The sequence below is a fragment of the Chiloscyllium plagiosum genome, unplaced genomic scaffold (assembly GCF_037043375.1).
Source record: "Chiloscyllium plagiosum isolate Xiang-an unplaced genomic scaffold, Cpla_swu_hap1 HiC_scaffold_6, whole genome shotgun sequence".
In the NCBI taxonomy this organism is placed as follows: Eukaryota; Metazoa; Chordata; class Chondrichthyes; order Orectolobiformes; family Hemiscylliidae; genus Chiloscyllium; species Chiloscyllium plagiosum.
The window spans coordinates 81,108,100-81,123,142 of record NW_028270144.1 but is presented as its reverse complement, the minus strand read 5'-3'; the positions used below and the strand labels follow the sequence as shown (position 1 = coordinate 81,123,142).

The 15,043-nt window shown below is 40.0% G+C and overlaps 1 protein-coding gene across 3 annotated transcripts in view; it reads left to right on the top strand.

Moving 5' to 3' along the window:
* The window catches only part of cwf19l2 (CWF19 like cell cycle control factor 2), a 143,329-nt gene that overhangs the window by 10,924 nt on the left and 117,362 nt on the right, over positions 1-15,043 (top strand). For all 3 annotated transcript variants that reach the window (XM_043691833.2, XM_043691830.2, XM_043691831.2), the window contains exon 2: positions 7,214-7,324. In XM_043691833.2, coding sequence (XP_043547768.2) covers positions 7,214-7,324 — 111 coding nt within the window. The remainder of the gene's footprint in view (positions 1-7,213; positions 7,325-15,043) is intronic.

The following is a 15,043-nucleotide window of genomic DNA, read 5'->3' as shown; positions in this document are numbered from 1 at the left end:
GCACTTACAGTTGAATTTGGTGTTAATAATTCCAGGATGCATATTCATCCATAGAGGTTTTTTTTTCTCACCTACAGACCATGGCTGCATGATTGGGCACTGGTTTCTGTCTAATGTTTGAGCAAGCAATTGTTCTTCATACGTGAGGTATGTTAGTGAATGTCAGCAGGCTATCTGGGTTTTAAGGGTGTGACAGTTGAATGTAAAGGTATCACTTATACACATTTCCAAAATTATGATTCAAATGACTTGCAGAGAACTGAGGAAAAAGTGTTGGTTTTGCAGAAACCCTGCCTGTGTTCAGCTAATTCCATGTCAACTGGGGATCTATGGCTTTGCTACTTACTAGACAAACTTTAAGGTCCAAGTACTCCAATAGTTTGCAAATTATTGGAACAGTATGGACCGGAGTTGTGCATTGAGACTATGAAGAATCCCCTGCACAGGTATTGTCTGGGAAATTCCATCTGAAAGTGTCCATTAAAATCAAAGATTCAGGTGCATTGCAACTAACATAAACTTCATATTTACTCAAAAAAAGTCAGAGGATGAAAAATCTAGTCTTCAGTCTGAGGTAACTTTTAAACTTACTTTGTAAGTAATTGCTGACAACCTCCCTCTTAACAGTATCTCGACCTACCCTGAGAACACATTCACATATCTGGTACTCTGGCAACCTTCTCAGCTGGTACACTACTGACTGAGTCACTTTACTGGCTACAGTACTCCCCTCACTTAGATGGTAGGATAGCGCACCTCACCACCTGCAGGATACTCACCTAACCCAGACATCCCCCTCATTCGGGGACTACAGTAAGCCACTTCCAACCAACTGCCACCTTAACCCCTCACACAGGTTATATGCATATCATTTTGAAAAATTTGTCAAAGTGACTGGCTGTGATGTTGGGCATTTAAAGTTTAGAACCTGGCTTTACTGACTGCTACAAATGTGTGTGTGGTTTTTAAAAGATCACATTCACTGCTAGAAATGTAGCAAGTGGTCCCTGTGCAGGAATGACCAGTGTAGAAGACATCTAAAAATAAGTGGGAAATTTTTAATCTGATTAGGATCAGAAGTAAATTTTCCAACTGTCTGACCCTGATTGGAATTTCTAGGTGAATGTGGTCCATTTTTAAATTTAATGTGCTGTTTTTATTTATTACACTAGATTTTAATAAAGTAAATTCCTCTTTCTCTCCTGTATTATATGCAAGAATCTTTTAAGCAACAAATTTAATGTCCACTGCAGAAGCAAGTTCTGAGATGGGGTTGGCTCTTTGATAAAGTGGAACAGTTATCACTGTGGGGCCTCATTTCTTCGGTACTTGTGTGGCACAGACCTTAGTTCTGAGAAAGGGTCACTCGACCTGACACATTTACTCTGATTTCTCACCACAGATGCTGTCAGATGTGCTGAGCTTTTCCAGCAATTTCAATCATTTATACTTTATTTACTGACTATGTCAGCTTTGTCAAATACATAACGATTTACTGTCTTCATCTAAGATTATGAATTGTCTGCATTTTTAAGCATCATATTTTATTGTGGCAGAGTTACTGCCTTTTAAGATGTTGAGACTAGAGGGTTGTAGATTCAGTTCCTTGCACCCAGTTAGACTACTTTATGTGACTGTAGCATCGACAAGAGTTAGCGCCAGTAGGTGAAATAAGGAAAACATTGGAAGGAAAAGTATTTTTTGACCGGTTTTTACAGAAAATATATATCCAGATAACTTGCGCAATTTATGATAATTGTAACAATTGCTATAGGTTACTATATACACAGAAATTAACATTTGTTCCTTATTATTGTATTGATAGTTCCTGTATTAATGAAGATGTGTTTTTAAAAGCAAATTTTAAATGTGAAATTCCTGACTTGCAATTCATTGTGTATAGGTGCATATATAGGATGCATTGAGTGCAGGTGACTTTGATAACTCTTATATGGTGTGTAGCAGTTAAATGTTAATTTTTACACACAATATATTGCTATCTCTGTCTTGGCAATAAGTGAAGGTTTTGCAATGCATATCTATAATTAAAAATGCGTGTAATGAGTTGTTGGATAAGAAAAAATTCGATTGTGCATTCAGTAATATGACATAATATCTGCTCCTGAATAAAAACCCGAGTCAGAAAGCATCTGTGGATAGATAAACTGAAACAAAAACATAAATTGCTGCTCATCTGAGGAGGGAATGCAAAGTTAATGTTTTGGGTCCTGTGACCTTTCTTCAGACTGATTGTAGCTAGAAAAAGATTGGTTTGTATTCTGAAGATTGGGTTGGGTGAGAACGGAAATGGCAGGAGTAAACAATAGGGAGAAATGGAACCCGGGAGTGGGGGAGAGAGAGAGAGAGAAAGAGTTGCGTAGACAAAGGTATGGGTAAAGGTCATCCTGGGAGAATCAATAACTGCTAATAGGGATCATTAGTGGCTGACAATGGGTTGTTTGTGATAGCAGTCCATGTGATGACAAGTTCTGGTGTGTGGGGTTTGGGATAAGGAAATTGGGGAACGGTGTTCGAACCCTAAAATTATTGAACTTGATATTGAGTCCTGAAGGCTGCAGGGTCCCCAAATGAACAATGAGCTGCTCTTCTTCCAGCTTGTGCTGAGGTTTGCTGGAGCACTGCATAAAGTCTGAGACAGAGATGTTGGCCAGGGAACATGGTGGTTTTGTTGAAGTGGTGGACAACAGGAACCTCAAGCTCAATTTTGTGGATAGAATATGAGTGTTCTGCAAAGTGGTCACCCAGTCTGCATTTCATCTCCCCAGTGTAGAGCAGACTACATTCTGAGTAGTGATTGCAGTGAGTGAACTGTAGGTAAATTGTTGCTTCACCTACAAGTTGTGTCTATGCCCTTGGATAGTGAGGAGGGAGGAAGTAAACAGGCAGGTGTTACACCTTCTGCGATTACATGGGAAGGTTCTGTGGAGGTGTGCAGAAGTGTTGAGAGTTTAAGAAGAGTGGACTAAGATACTCCAAGGGAATGGTCTCTTGAAAGGCTGACTAGGAAGGAGAGGGGATTACGTGTCTGGTGGCATGCCATTGGAGATAATGAAATGACAGCTTTGGATATAGATGTTGGTGGGGTGGCAAAGGAGGACCAGGAAAACCCCATTGGTGTGTGCGAGGAAAGAGTTGGGGGGGTTGGGGCTGAAGTGCGGGAGATGGGTCGGACATCACAGAGGACCTTGTTAACCATAGCGGTGGGGAATCTTTGGTGAAGGAAGAAGGTGGACAGAGATGAAAATGTGTTGCTGGAAAAGCGCAGCAGGTCAGGCAGCATTTTTAAATATTAAATTGGTGGTGGGGGGTGGGGTCATGGTCAAGGGGGCAGTAGGAGGAGGTATCTGCGAGCTGGCGGAGAAGGTGGACACTTTGAAGGCACCGTTGTAGAAGCTGGCATTCATGGAACAGATGCAATGGAGAAGGAGAAGCTAAGAGAATGGAATAGAGTCTTTACAGAAGCAGGGTGTGAGGATGGATCATCAAGGTAACTGTGGGAGTTGGTGGGTTTGTAATGGATATGGGTGACGAACCTATCCGCAGAAGTCGAAACAGATGTTGAGGAAGGTAGGAATCAGAAATGGACCAGATGAAGGTGAGAACACTGTGGAAATTGGAAGTGAAATTGATAAACCTTCTCAATTATGGACAAGGGAGGGAAGCAGCACAGATGATGTCATTGATCTATGTCGAAAACGTTGTGGGTGGGGACCCATGTACGAGTGTAACAAGGAATATTTACGCATCTCAAAAGAAACAGGCATAACTGGTCACCTGTGTGGGTACCCTTGTCCACACCTTTGGCCTGAAGAAGGTGAGAGGAGAAGTAAAGATGAGCTTGGCCAGTTGTAGGAGGGTGGTGGAGGATGGAGATGGTTCAGGTCTATTTTCCAGAAAGAAACAGACAGCCCTGAGACCATCCTGATGGGAGGTGGATATGTAAAGGGATTGGAAAACCGTGGTGAACAGGAGGCGGCTATAGCCTGTGAAATGGAAATTCTGAAACTGATGTAAAGTGTCAGAAGAATTATAACTGTTAATGGGAAAGGACTGGACAAAAGGGAAAAAAAAATTGAGTCAGTGAAGGAAAAGATTAATTCTGCGGGGCAGAAGCAAGCAGAACCAGTGAGTCTACCCAGGCAGTCCTGTATGTGGATTTTGGGAAGGAGGTAGAAGCGCGTTGAGTGACTAAGTTTGGACTTGCATGTAAACTTAGTGGCAGGGGGATCACTCGTTGAAGTAAGAGTAGTGACCTTTCTGGATACAATAGGCTGGTGTTTAATGGTTGGGTCATAGTCCAGGATGAGATAGGAGGAGTGTCCGAGATTTGGTACTCTGCCTCTTTAATGTAGAGATCACTATGCCAGACAATTGCCATACCACCCTTGTTAGCAGGCTTGATTACAATGTCGAGGTTGGACCTGAGAGCATGGAGTGCAGTCAGTTCTGAGGGAGATAGGTTGAATTGGTAAGGGGTGTATACACACAGGATTAGCATTTCATACTGATAACCTTTCATCAGAACTGGCAGGTGTTAGGTGTTTATATGCAAGTCCAAACTTGGGGGAGAAAAAAGGTGAAGGTGAAAAAGATTGGAAAGGACAAATTAAAAGGTTTGATGTGATGGAGGGTAAGCACGATTAACTAACAAGGGGCAATTGTGAAAAACACAATGCAAAATAAGGAAACAATGGATTGCTTGGGTAGAGCTTTAGAACAAATAATTACCAGGACTTGCTGTCTGAAATACCTAAATTGTGGAAAACTATTACTTTTAAATTCGCATTATGTGTTCTGTAGCAACAGTCAATCCATTTGCATTCATGAAGTTATCCAGAACAGCTAAATTCTGAGCATAAATTTAATGAAATGAGAAATGTTGATGCAAGTATAAACCATATGTCCATCTTGATTTAATTATGGTCATCTGCATCTTCAAACTTCAATTACTAAGTCCTTTGTGTTTTTCTAATGAATATATTAATTTTGCTCAGCTTAATTTAGATGTGCATAAACTGCTGTCATGAATGATTTATGTCATTTAGTACAATCAAATGGGAGTAATCTTATTGGACTATGTTATACCAGGCCTTGGTGAGATCATATCTAGAATATTGTATGCAGTTTTGGGTTCCTTATCTGAGGACCGAAGCTCTTGCTGTAGAAAGACTGCAGCAAAGGTTAACAAGATTGATTCCTGGGATGGCAGGACTGACTTATGAGGAGAGTTAGAACAATCTGGCATTTTTGTTTTTGGCTTTGAGGAAACATCTAAAGCTCAAAACATTTTGTCTTTCAATTTTCTGAAATTGTGATGAAACTGGATGTGTAAAACGGTTTCTCCTAATGAAGGTTCAGAACTGTTAAGAAATAATTTACCTTTATGTAAAGACATTACTCTGAAAGTTCTAAACCAGAAGTGCATGATTAAAACCCTGCTGGAATTGTTTGAAGCTGTGAAAGTCTAAGCTCTGTGTATTAAGACTGTACATACAGGGAGAGGCTGTTAGATACTCAAGTCTAGGAATTGAAGCATCCATTAAGTTAACCATTCTAGGTGTGCTAGAGAAAGGAATTCCATCTGATATGAGTACTGCAAAGAAAGGGATGGTTAAAGGGCATTTAATGGGATTTTACAGTGTGTTTAGTTATATATAAATAGAATAAAAACTATCTTCTCTTCATTGTTTAGTGTCATAAACATCTATATTATTTTTAAAACCATATCTGCAGCATTGCATGCTTGTATTTTAGTGAAAGACTATCTCATTGAAAACAAAAAAAATACAAAATTTGAACTGTCAAGTCAAATTTAACTCTGAGATTGATTTATCCAGAAATAACATCAGTTGGGGTCATCATAACAGCGTATTGCCTCTTTTGACAAATGACTGTTTACAAATTCCAGAGCTGTTGGTTACCAAATTTGTACAAGAAACTGACAATTGAAATCCTAGAGTCTTACAATATCTTGAGCATTCTAAACTGGTGAGTCATAATGCAGGCTTGTCTGAAATAAATTTTTGTTTGGAAAGAATTTTTTTATGAGATCTCTGTGTAGGTGAAAAGTATTTTGTTCCTTTTTTAGGTGCTTAAAGGCCAATTTGCTTTTAAACAAAGCAAATGCAAAATTACTTACATTTTATAATTTAAACTTTAATGTGGAGCACTAATTACCCACTTGATACTTACATTGATTAATTAAAATTATCCAATAATTTTAATGTATTAGTGCAACAGATTACTTTGCGTTATCAGGACTAGATTATATTGAAGTTCCATCTTGAGATTCATGTTTATTTTTCTTGTAGAAGATGTGGGTGTTGCTGATTGGGGTCAGGTCAATATTTGTTGCCCATTCCTTGTTGCCATTAACTGGAATGACTTAACAATTCTGTGAATAGTGATGACACAGGAGGAAGCCAATTGGGGCTCGGTGTGCTTAAACCAGTTCTGTTACCTGTTGTCAGTCTCTTCCTTTATCCCATATTTCTGCTTCTCATTTCTATCCATATAACCCTCCAAGGTCGTCTTACTTGCTAGGCCATTTAATATGGCACTTATGAGTCATCCACATTGCTGAAGATCTGTGGTTGTACGCAAGTTAGGTCAGTTAAAGTTGGTCGGTTTCTTTTCTTAAAAGTCATTCCAGGTAAAGTTCAAGGTAGAATGCCTTGAATGAGGTTTCAATGACGAAATATAGACATTAAAATTCTCTAGAATGTAAGAGAGTGATAAGACTTAATTATAAGCACTGTTTTATCTATATACCAATAATTTTTACTGAGCTTATGCCTTTTTGCAGTGCCTGACCAGTTGAATGATGGGTCTGTTAATTTGTTTGGCTGCCCTCAAATAATTTCCAGATGTTTGGTGTTTAGAAATAGTGGATAAGGTTACAGTTAAGTTTAATTGGATTATACTTTGTCCTTTGACCAGAAATTGTTTTACAGTGGAAACACTGAGGATGGGATTGGGGGTGGGGTTAGTGAGATTGGGTACTTGAAAGTCTTCATTTAGATCATGTGTAAGTGTTCATCTGATTTCCTCAATTTCCTAAAGGCTGTTATCTTAATGCATGAACAGAGATTGTTCTTTCTCACATAGAAAAAGCTGATTTAAAAGATTTGAATATATGTTTGTAGAGAATCTTAAGCATTCCTGTCTTTACTAAACCTTATCCCATTCCTAGACTCAAGCTAAATATCAGAGAGAAGAGCAACAGAAACAGCTCAAGCACATACGAGGTGAGGACACGTGGATGTTACCAGAAGTCAATGAGCGACTGGAGCAGTTTTCAGAGGTACTAAAAGTGCTTTATATATATCCTAAATAGGTAATTGCTTGAATTAGTTCCTCATCAGGTTTTATTGACTTACTACACGAGCGAAAGACCTGGAAATTGTCTCTTGTAGAATTAAACGTCTTTAAGGATTCAACCTGGATGATACCGGCATTAACATTTTTCTCCATGAACAACAATAATTTGCATTTTTGTTGAATCTATAACAAAATATAGATTTAACAAGTAAATATCTCAATGGATTTAACAAAGAAAATAGACATTGAAGATTAATAATGTTGTGGTTCTGTTTGCCGAGCTGGGAATTTGTGTTGCAGACGTTTTGTCCCCTGTCTAGGTGACATCCTCAGTGCTTGGGAGCCTCCTGTGAAGCGCTTCTGTGATGTTTCCTCGGGCATTTATAGTGATTTGTACCTGCCGCTTCCGGTTGTCAGTTCCAGCTGTCTGCTGCAGTGGCTGGTATATTGGGTCCAGGTCGATGTGCTTATTGATTGAATCTGTGGATGAGTGCCATGCCTCTAGGAATTCCCTGGCTGTTCTCTGTTTGGCTTGTCCTATAATAATAGTGTTGTCCCAGTCGAACTCATGTTGCTTGTCATCTCAGTGTGTGGCTACTAAGGATAGCTGGTCATGTCGTTTCGTGGCTAGTATGCGGTTATGAGTCCTAGTGGTCACAGTAGTCTGGCTCATAACAGCACACAAACCAACAGCCACTCTCAGACAACAACTCACCAGGACAAAGGACCCGATACCCAGCATGAGCAAAACCAATGTAGTGTACAAAATCCCATGCAAGGACTGCACAAAACACTACATAGAACAAACAGGAAGACAGCTAACAATCCGCATCCATGAACACCAACTAGCCACGAAACAACATGACCATCTATCCTTAGTAGCCACACACTCAGATGACAAGCAACATGAGTTCGACTGGGACAACACTACTATTATTGGACAAGCCAAACAGAGAACAGCCAGGGAATTCCTAGAGGCAAGGTACTCATCCACAAACTCCATCAACAAACACATCGACCTGGACCCAATATACCAGCCACTGCAGTGGACAGCTGGAACTGACAATCGGAAGCGGCAGATACAAATCACTATAAATGCCGGAGGAAACATCACAGAAGCGCTTCACAGGAGGCTCCCAAGCACTGAGGATGTCACCAAGACAGGGGACAAAACGTCTGCAACACAAATTCCCAGCTCGGCGAACAGAACCACAACAACGAGCACCTGAGCTACAAATCTTCTCCCAAACTTTGAAGATTAATAATGCCTAAAGACAAACATAGGATTGAAGTTGGCCTTTATGTTAGCAAGATAAATAGGAGGGACTTCGGGAAAGAGGTCAAACACGGCAGGAGGGTTGGTGTTGATTATAGAGATGAGGATGCCTGTGAGAGTGAGGGTGTGAGCTGAAGTAGCACAAACTGTAGTGACAGCCAGGCTACCACAAATCAGTGGCAGTGCCCTTCAAGTTTGTTGGTACATGTTGAAGATGGCAGAGAATGTCATTTTTTAAAAAAAATTATTAACTTTACTGGGACAAAGGAGCTATCTGGTTAGGTGTGTATAGAGTTGACAGTGGTTACATTGATACATGGATAGGGCTGCATGTGCAGACCACCATGTTGGGTAAGATCAATTGAAAGTTATAATGCTTAGTGATACACATATTGTGTTCTGATGGCTTGGTTTATGATTTTTTTAATAACTAACTATCCTAATTGATCTTAGGATACATTAAAGAGAAGTCATTTATAAGAGGATTATTAGGTAACCAAAATAGGTTTGGGAGAAAAAGTAATTTTGAAATGCACATGTGAAAAATACTGATGCAGAAATGCTCAAATAAAAACAGAAAATGCTGGAAATATTCAGCAAATCATGTATTGTTTGTGGAGAGGGAAATAGAATTAATGTTTCAGGTCTGTGACCTTGCAGCAGAAATAGAATAAGATAGAGATACAACAGGTTTAACTAATCAAAGGAGCAGTGAAAGGAGCAAATGGAGGACAGAATGCAAGGGCAAATTGGTAAGATGGAGGCAGGAGTAATTTAAATGACGATTGGGATGATAATGGAAACTCGAAGAATTAATTGTACAAGTGAAGAGTTAACAAGTGGATCTACGTGAGGTATAAATAGCAACAGCCAAATCATTGCCAGCATATGTCTGCAAAAGTGGAAGAAGTGGCTAAGACCTAAAGTTGTTCAACTGAATATTGATTCCAGAAGTTCTGAGGAAGGATCACCTGACCTGAAATGTTCATTCTTATTTCTCTCCACAGATGCTGCCAATCCTGCTGAGCTTTTGCAGCAACTTCTGTTGTTGTTTCTGATTTACAGTATCTGCCGTTCTTTCTGTTTTTATAGATTCCAGAAGGCTCAGTATAGCAATCACCCAATGTTTACAGAGGAACCTCAATTATCCGAACGAGATGGGTGGGCACTATTTGGTTCGGATAATTGATTATTCGATTAATTGATTCCCTCTGGGGCTCGGAGTTTTCTGTGAAGTCTGCTCCCCATTCAGGAGACTAGGCAAAAGCACACTGCACATGAGACGCCCCCTCCCCCACCGCCTGCCCACCCCAACCCCGTTCCTCCCATCCTGCCCACACCCAACCCCATCCACCCCCAACCCCGCCTGTGCCCGCCCCAACCCCGTCCAACACTGCTCCCTTTGTCCACCCCCAAGGCCACTCCACCAACCCCACACCCCATCCATCCCCCCCCCTCCCCTGATCTACCTAATCAGTTAATTGATTAATCAGCCCTAATCACTTGCTTAACTGGTTGCAACATTAACATATAAAATTGTAAAAGAAATAAGTAAAAGTAAATTGCTGTTTCATGACAGCTCTTACCTTCCCCAGTCACAGTCACACTGACCAAGTAGGAAGACTCTATCCTAAGTAATGTTACTGCATCCTGGTACAAAGAATCTAGGTAATTTTCCTCCTGTGTGATGTGTTGCATTGTTTGTTGTTCAGCTTCCAGCTTCATGAACTCTGCGCTGAAGTTGCTCGAGTTTCATACATTTATTGTAGTCTTGGAAATGATGGTATTCAGGAATTCCCATATGCTGCAACGTATCACCTGAGTTGCCATCTTTAATGAATTTTAATTTTTAATGTATTATTCACTCATTTATGTTGCCTTTTTATATATCTTATTAACTTTGCCACCAATTTTCACATTTAAAATTTAAGAATAGCAAAGACCTTAACCACTTACCAGATACTCACCAAACAGTTACCTCCTTTCTCTGTGGTAAGGCAGTAGCCAATTCCAGTCAACTGTTGCAAATTTATTTCTGACTGCCTGTCTTGGCATCTTCATGTCGTCAGCTTCTCTGGGTGATGTTGACAACTTCGAGGAGAAAGTGAGGTCTGCAGATGCTGGAGATCAAAGTTGAAACTTTATTGCTGGAACAGCACAGCAGGTCAGGCAGCATCCAGGGAACAGGAGATTCGACGTTTCGGGCACAGGCCCTTCTTCATTCCTGAAGAAGGGCCTGTGCCCGAAACGTCGAATCTCCTGTTCCCTGGATGCTGCCTGACCTGCTGTGCTGTTCCAGCAATAAAGTTTCAACGATGTTGACAACTTACCTTGGGGCTTCACTGAACCTGCTCTTCTCCAGTACATCATTGAATATATCCTGTAGAAAATCACTAATTTTGCTTTCAATTTGGATCTTTCCCTCGCCTTCAACTGGTTGACTACTCCTGGGATGAAAGGATTATCTTATGAAGAAAACTTGAACAGATTTGAGGTGCATCCATTGGCATTGAGAACCAGATAGAAAAGATACAAGAGATGTCTCTACTTGCAGAGAAACTGAAACAAAGGGGTGTTGCTTCAGAATAAGAGGTCTCACTTTTCAAACAGAGATGAGGAAAAATTCTTTCTGTCAGAGGGCCATTAGGATGTGGAATCCTCTTCTCCAGAAGGTAGCAGAAGCTGGGTCTTCAAATAAGTACTAGGATGAGTTAGGTTTTTGAGAAATGAGTGAATCCAGGGTAATGGTGTATACATCATCAGCTATGACCTCATGGAATGGTAAAGTAGACTTCGAGGTCTGAATGGCGAAAGTGAGGACTGCAGATGCTGGAGATTACAGTTGAGAGTGTAGTACTGGAAAAACACATTAGGTCAGGCAGCATCTGAGGAGCAGGAGAATTGACTTTTTGAGCAAAATGAATGATGAGCTTTTGCCCGAAATGCGATTCTCCTTCAAGGTCTAAATGGCTCACTCTTGTTATAAGCCCTATATCCTTTGTTCCTGTGGTTGATCTTTGATACTTCCTTTTCCTTTCTCAACTTCTCTGTTTCTGTTGGGTAGGCTGTCTACTAATGTTCATTCTCCTCACTGTCCAAGGTAAAGCAGCAATTTACTAATGCTACTTGCAATTTCATATGCTACTCACCATGTGGTCGTCTCTACACTGGGAGAAACCAAAACAGACTGAGTGTCAATAGCGCTCAAACAAGCTTCCCATTTCAATTGGACTTTAAATTGCTGATGACTAGAATGCTAATAATTTTATGGCAGCATTTAGATCATACTGAGGAGATTTTATACTTCAGAGGTAATGTAACAATGCTGAAGCATAAGCAATTAATATTTTTCTTTCAATAACATGAACTGAAATTCCAATAAGGTATTCAAATTGTGACTTAGAGATTTACGAGTAACATGAAAGAGAAACGAACTTTTCTTCTTGAATGTTGGTCAGTGTCACAGATTTAAAAAGCAGCATTTGTAGTTCCATTAGCAATGAACAGATTTTTGTTACTCCTGAATTTTTGTTTTCTTTTTCTTTTAAAGGCACAGTCTCTTTCAATTTTGATTTTGAATTGTAGGTGTCAGTGGCTGACCTACATTTATTCTCAATCCCTAATCACCACTATTTTCTCAAACACACTTAGGACTGATTAATAAATGCTAACCTAGCTAATGATCCTCATGGCTCATCCCAAGAAAGAAACCACAGGGTGCTTCAAGATATTTCCATGGCACTAGCTACCTTTATTCCTCAACAATCAATTTTACCAGACTACCATAATGTGCAACATTGCAACTGAGTCGGTTTGGTTCTTCCTGGCCAGAGGAGTGCTGAAGTGGACATTAAACAGAGACAGGAGTTTTGTCTTTGGACTTTCCTAGACTTTAGGGCTCAGTGTTCTGATAAGTCAAACAAGATTATGAATTAATAACTGAGTGATGTTTTTGTGTACCTTTTTACAACGTCAATTTAATTTTAGTTCTTTGAGTAGATTGGTAATTTTCTGATTTCTTGACCTGTGGATCAGTCTTTACAATACTCATTTCAAAGATTTCATCAAGATCTGTTCATGCAGAATACTCATCAAATTATATCTTCTAAGTTTAATAATTAAAAATATTAAGTTATTCTTCAATTAATTGTTTATATGCAGACATTTGAGAACATGGAGAAAACATTGTCATAATATTAATATGAAATTAGAAAGAAATTTTCTTGCCTGATGAAGCTTTCTTAATTTTAATGTTTTCAGTTAAAAGTTAATTTTCTCTCAAAGATTAATGAATAGATTTGCTTCTACATTTCCCAGTAGATTTTTCTAAGGCTCTTATCAAATTTGACATTTAAAATGTTGCTATGAAACTGAGTAATTATCATCCGAAAATTTACTTGCAAACAATCTAAATTAAGAAAACCTCAAGAGACAAGGGAAATTCTCAGCCTTTAATTTCAGATCAACATTATGACAATGTCTTTACTCCTGTGTTCAGATATCTAAGTATAAATACATTAATTGGAGACTGTCGAATTATTTTCGAAACAGGTTTGATTATATAATCAAATACCTTCTGAATAATCAAAATTGAGTAGTGAAATTATGGAGCATTGGTCAAGGAAATTTTTAATTATGTTACAACTTAAAATAAAATGAGATTTCTGAATACTTGAAAGTGTATGGTAAAATAGGGCAAAGTCAACATGATTTCATCAAGGGGTGGTCATGCCTGACATGTATGTTATCTGTCTAGGCTTCAAGAAGGCCTTTGACACTATATTGCACTGGAGGCTGAGTAAGATCAGGGACAATGATGATAGAGGCAAGATAGAGGCATGGATAGAAGATTGGTTGTCTAGCAGAAAGCAGAGAGTGGGGATAAAAGGGTTTTTCTAAGGATGGCAGCAGGTGACATGGTGTTCCAAAAGGCTCAGTGTTGGGACCACACTTTATACATTAACAATCAAGATGAAGGAACTGAGGGCATTCTGGCTAAGTTTGCAAATGATACAAAGATAAGTAGAGGGACAGGTAGTATTGAGGTGGTGGGGAGACTGCAGAAGGATTTGGACAGGTTAGGAGAGTAGGCAAAGAAGTGGCAGATGGAGTATAATGTGGAAAAGTATGAGGTCATGCACTTTGGTAGGAAGAATAGAGGCATGGACTATTTTCTAAATGGGGAGAAAATTCAGAAATCTGAAGTGCAAGGAGACTTGGGAGTTCTTATCCAGGATTCTGTCAAGGTAAACTTGCAAGTTGAGTCAGTAGTTAGGATGGCACATGCAATGATGGCACTTTGAGAGGACTTGAATATAAAAGCAGGGATGTACTTTGGAGGCTTTATAAGGCTCTGGTCAGACCACATTTGGAGGATTGTGCCCAGTTTTAGGCTCGATATCTCAGGAAGGATGGATTGGCTCAGAGGAATTGCGTGTTCAGAGGAAGTTCACGAGAATGGTTCCAGGAATGAAAAGCTTAATATATGAGAAACATTTGAGGACTCTGGGTCTAAACTTGATAGATTTTAGAAAAACGAGGGGAGATCTATTAGAAACTTACAGAATACTGAATGGCCTGGACAGAGAAGATGTTGGGAAGATGTTTCTATTGATTGGAGAGACTAGGACAAGGGCATACCCTCGGAGTAAAGGGAAGAACTTTTAGAACAGAGATAAGGAAAAACCTATTCAGCCAGAGAGTGGTGAATCTATGACATTCACTGCCACAGAAGGCAGTAGGGACCAAGTCATTGAATATATTTAAGGCGGAGATAGATTCTTGATTGTCAGAGCAATCAAGGGTTATGGTGAGAAAGCATGAGAATGGGGTTGAGAAACTTATTGGCCATGATTGAATGGTGGAGTAGAGTCAATGGGCTGAATGGTTTAATTTCTGCTCCAATATCTTATTGTCTTATAGTTCCTTATTATGTCTGAATGCCCCAAAATGCCCTCAACGATTAAAGTTTGAGTGTGGGAAAAGAAACACGTCCTGTGTGATCACTGTTTGACACCAACGACATAGGTAGGAAGAGGGGTGGAGAAGTCATTCAGGAGCTCAGGGAGTTAGGCTGGAAGCTAAAAGCTAGGACGGACAAGAGTCGTCATCTCTGAGTTGTTGCCGGTGCCACATGACAGTGAGGCAAGGAATAGGGAGAGAGTGCAGTTGAACACGTGGCTGCAAGGATGGTGTAGGAGGGAGGGCTTCAGGTATTTGGACAATTGGACTGCATTCTGGGAAAGGTGGGACCTGTACAAGCAGGACGGGTTGCACCTGAACCAGAAGGGCACCAATATCCTGGGAGGTAGCACTCTTCGGGGGGGGGGGGGGGTTTAAACTAATTTGGCAGGGGGATGGGATCCGGACTTGTTGTCCAGCAAGTAGGTTAGCTGTTTTTCAGGATGTCTAAGAATGTAGGGAGGC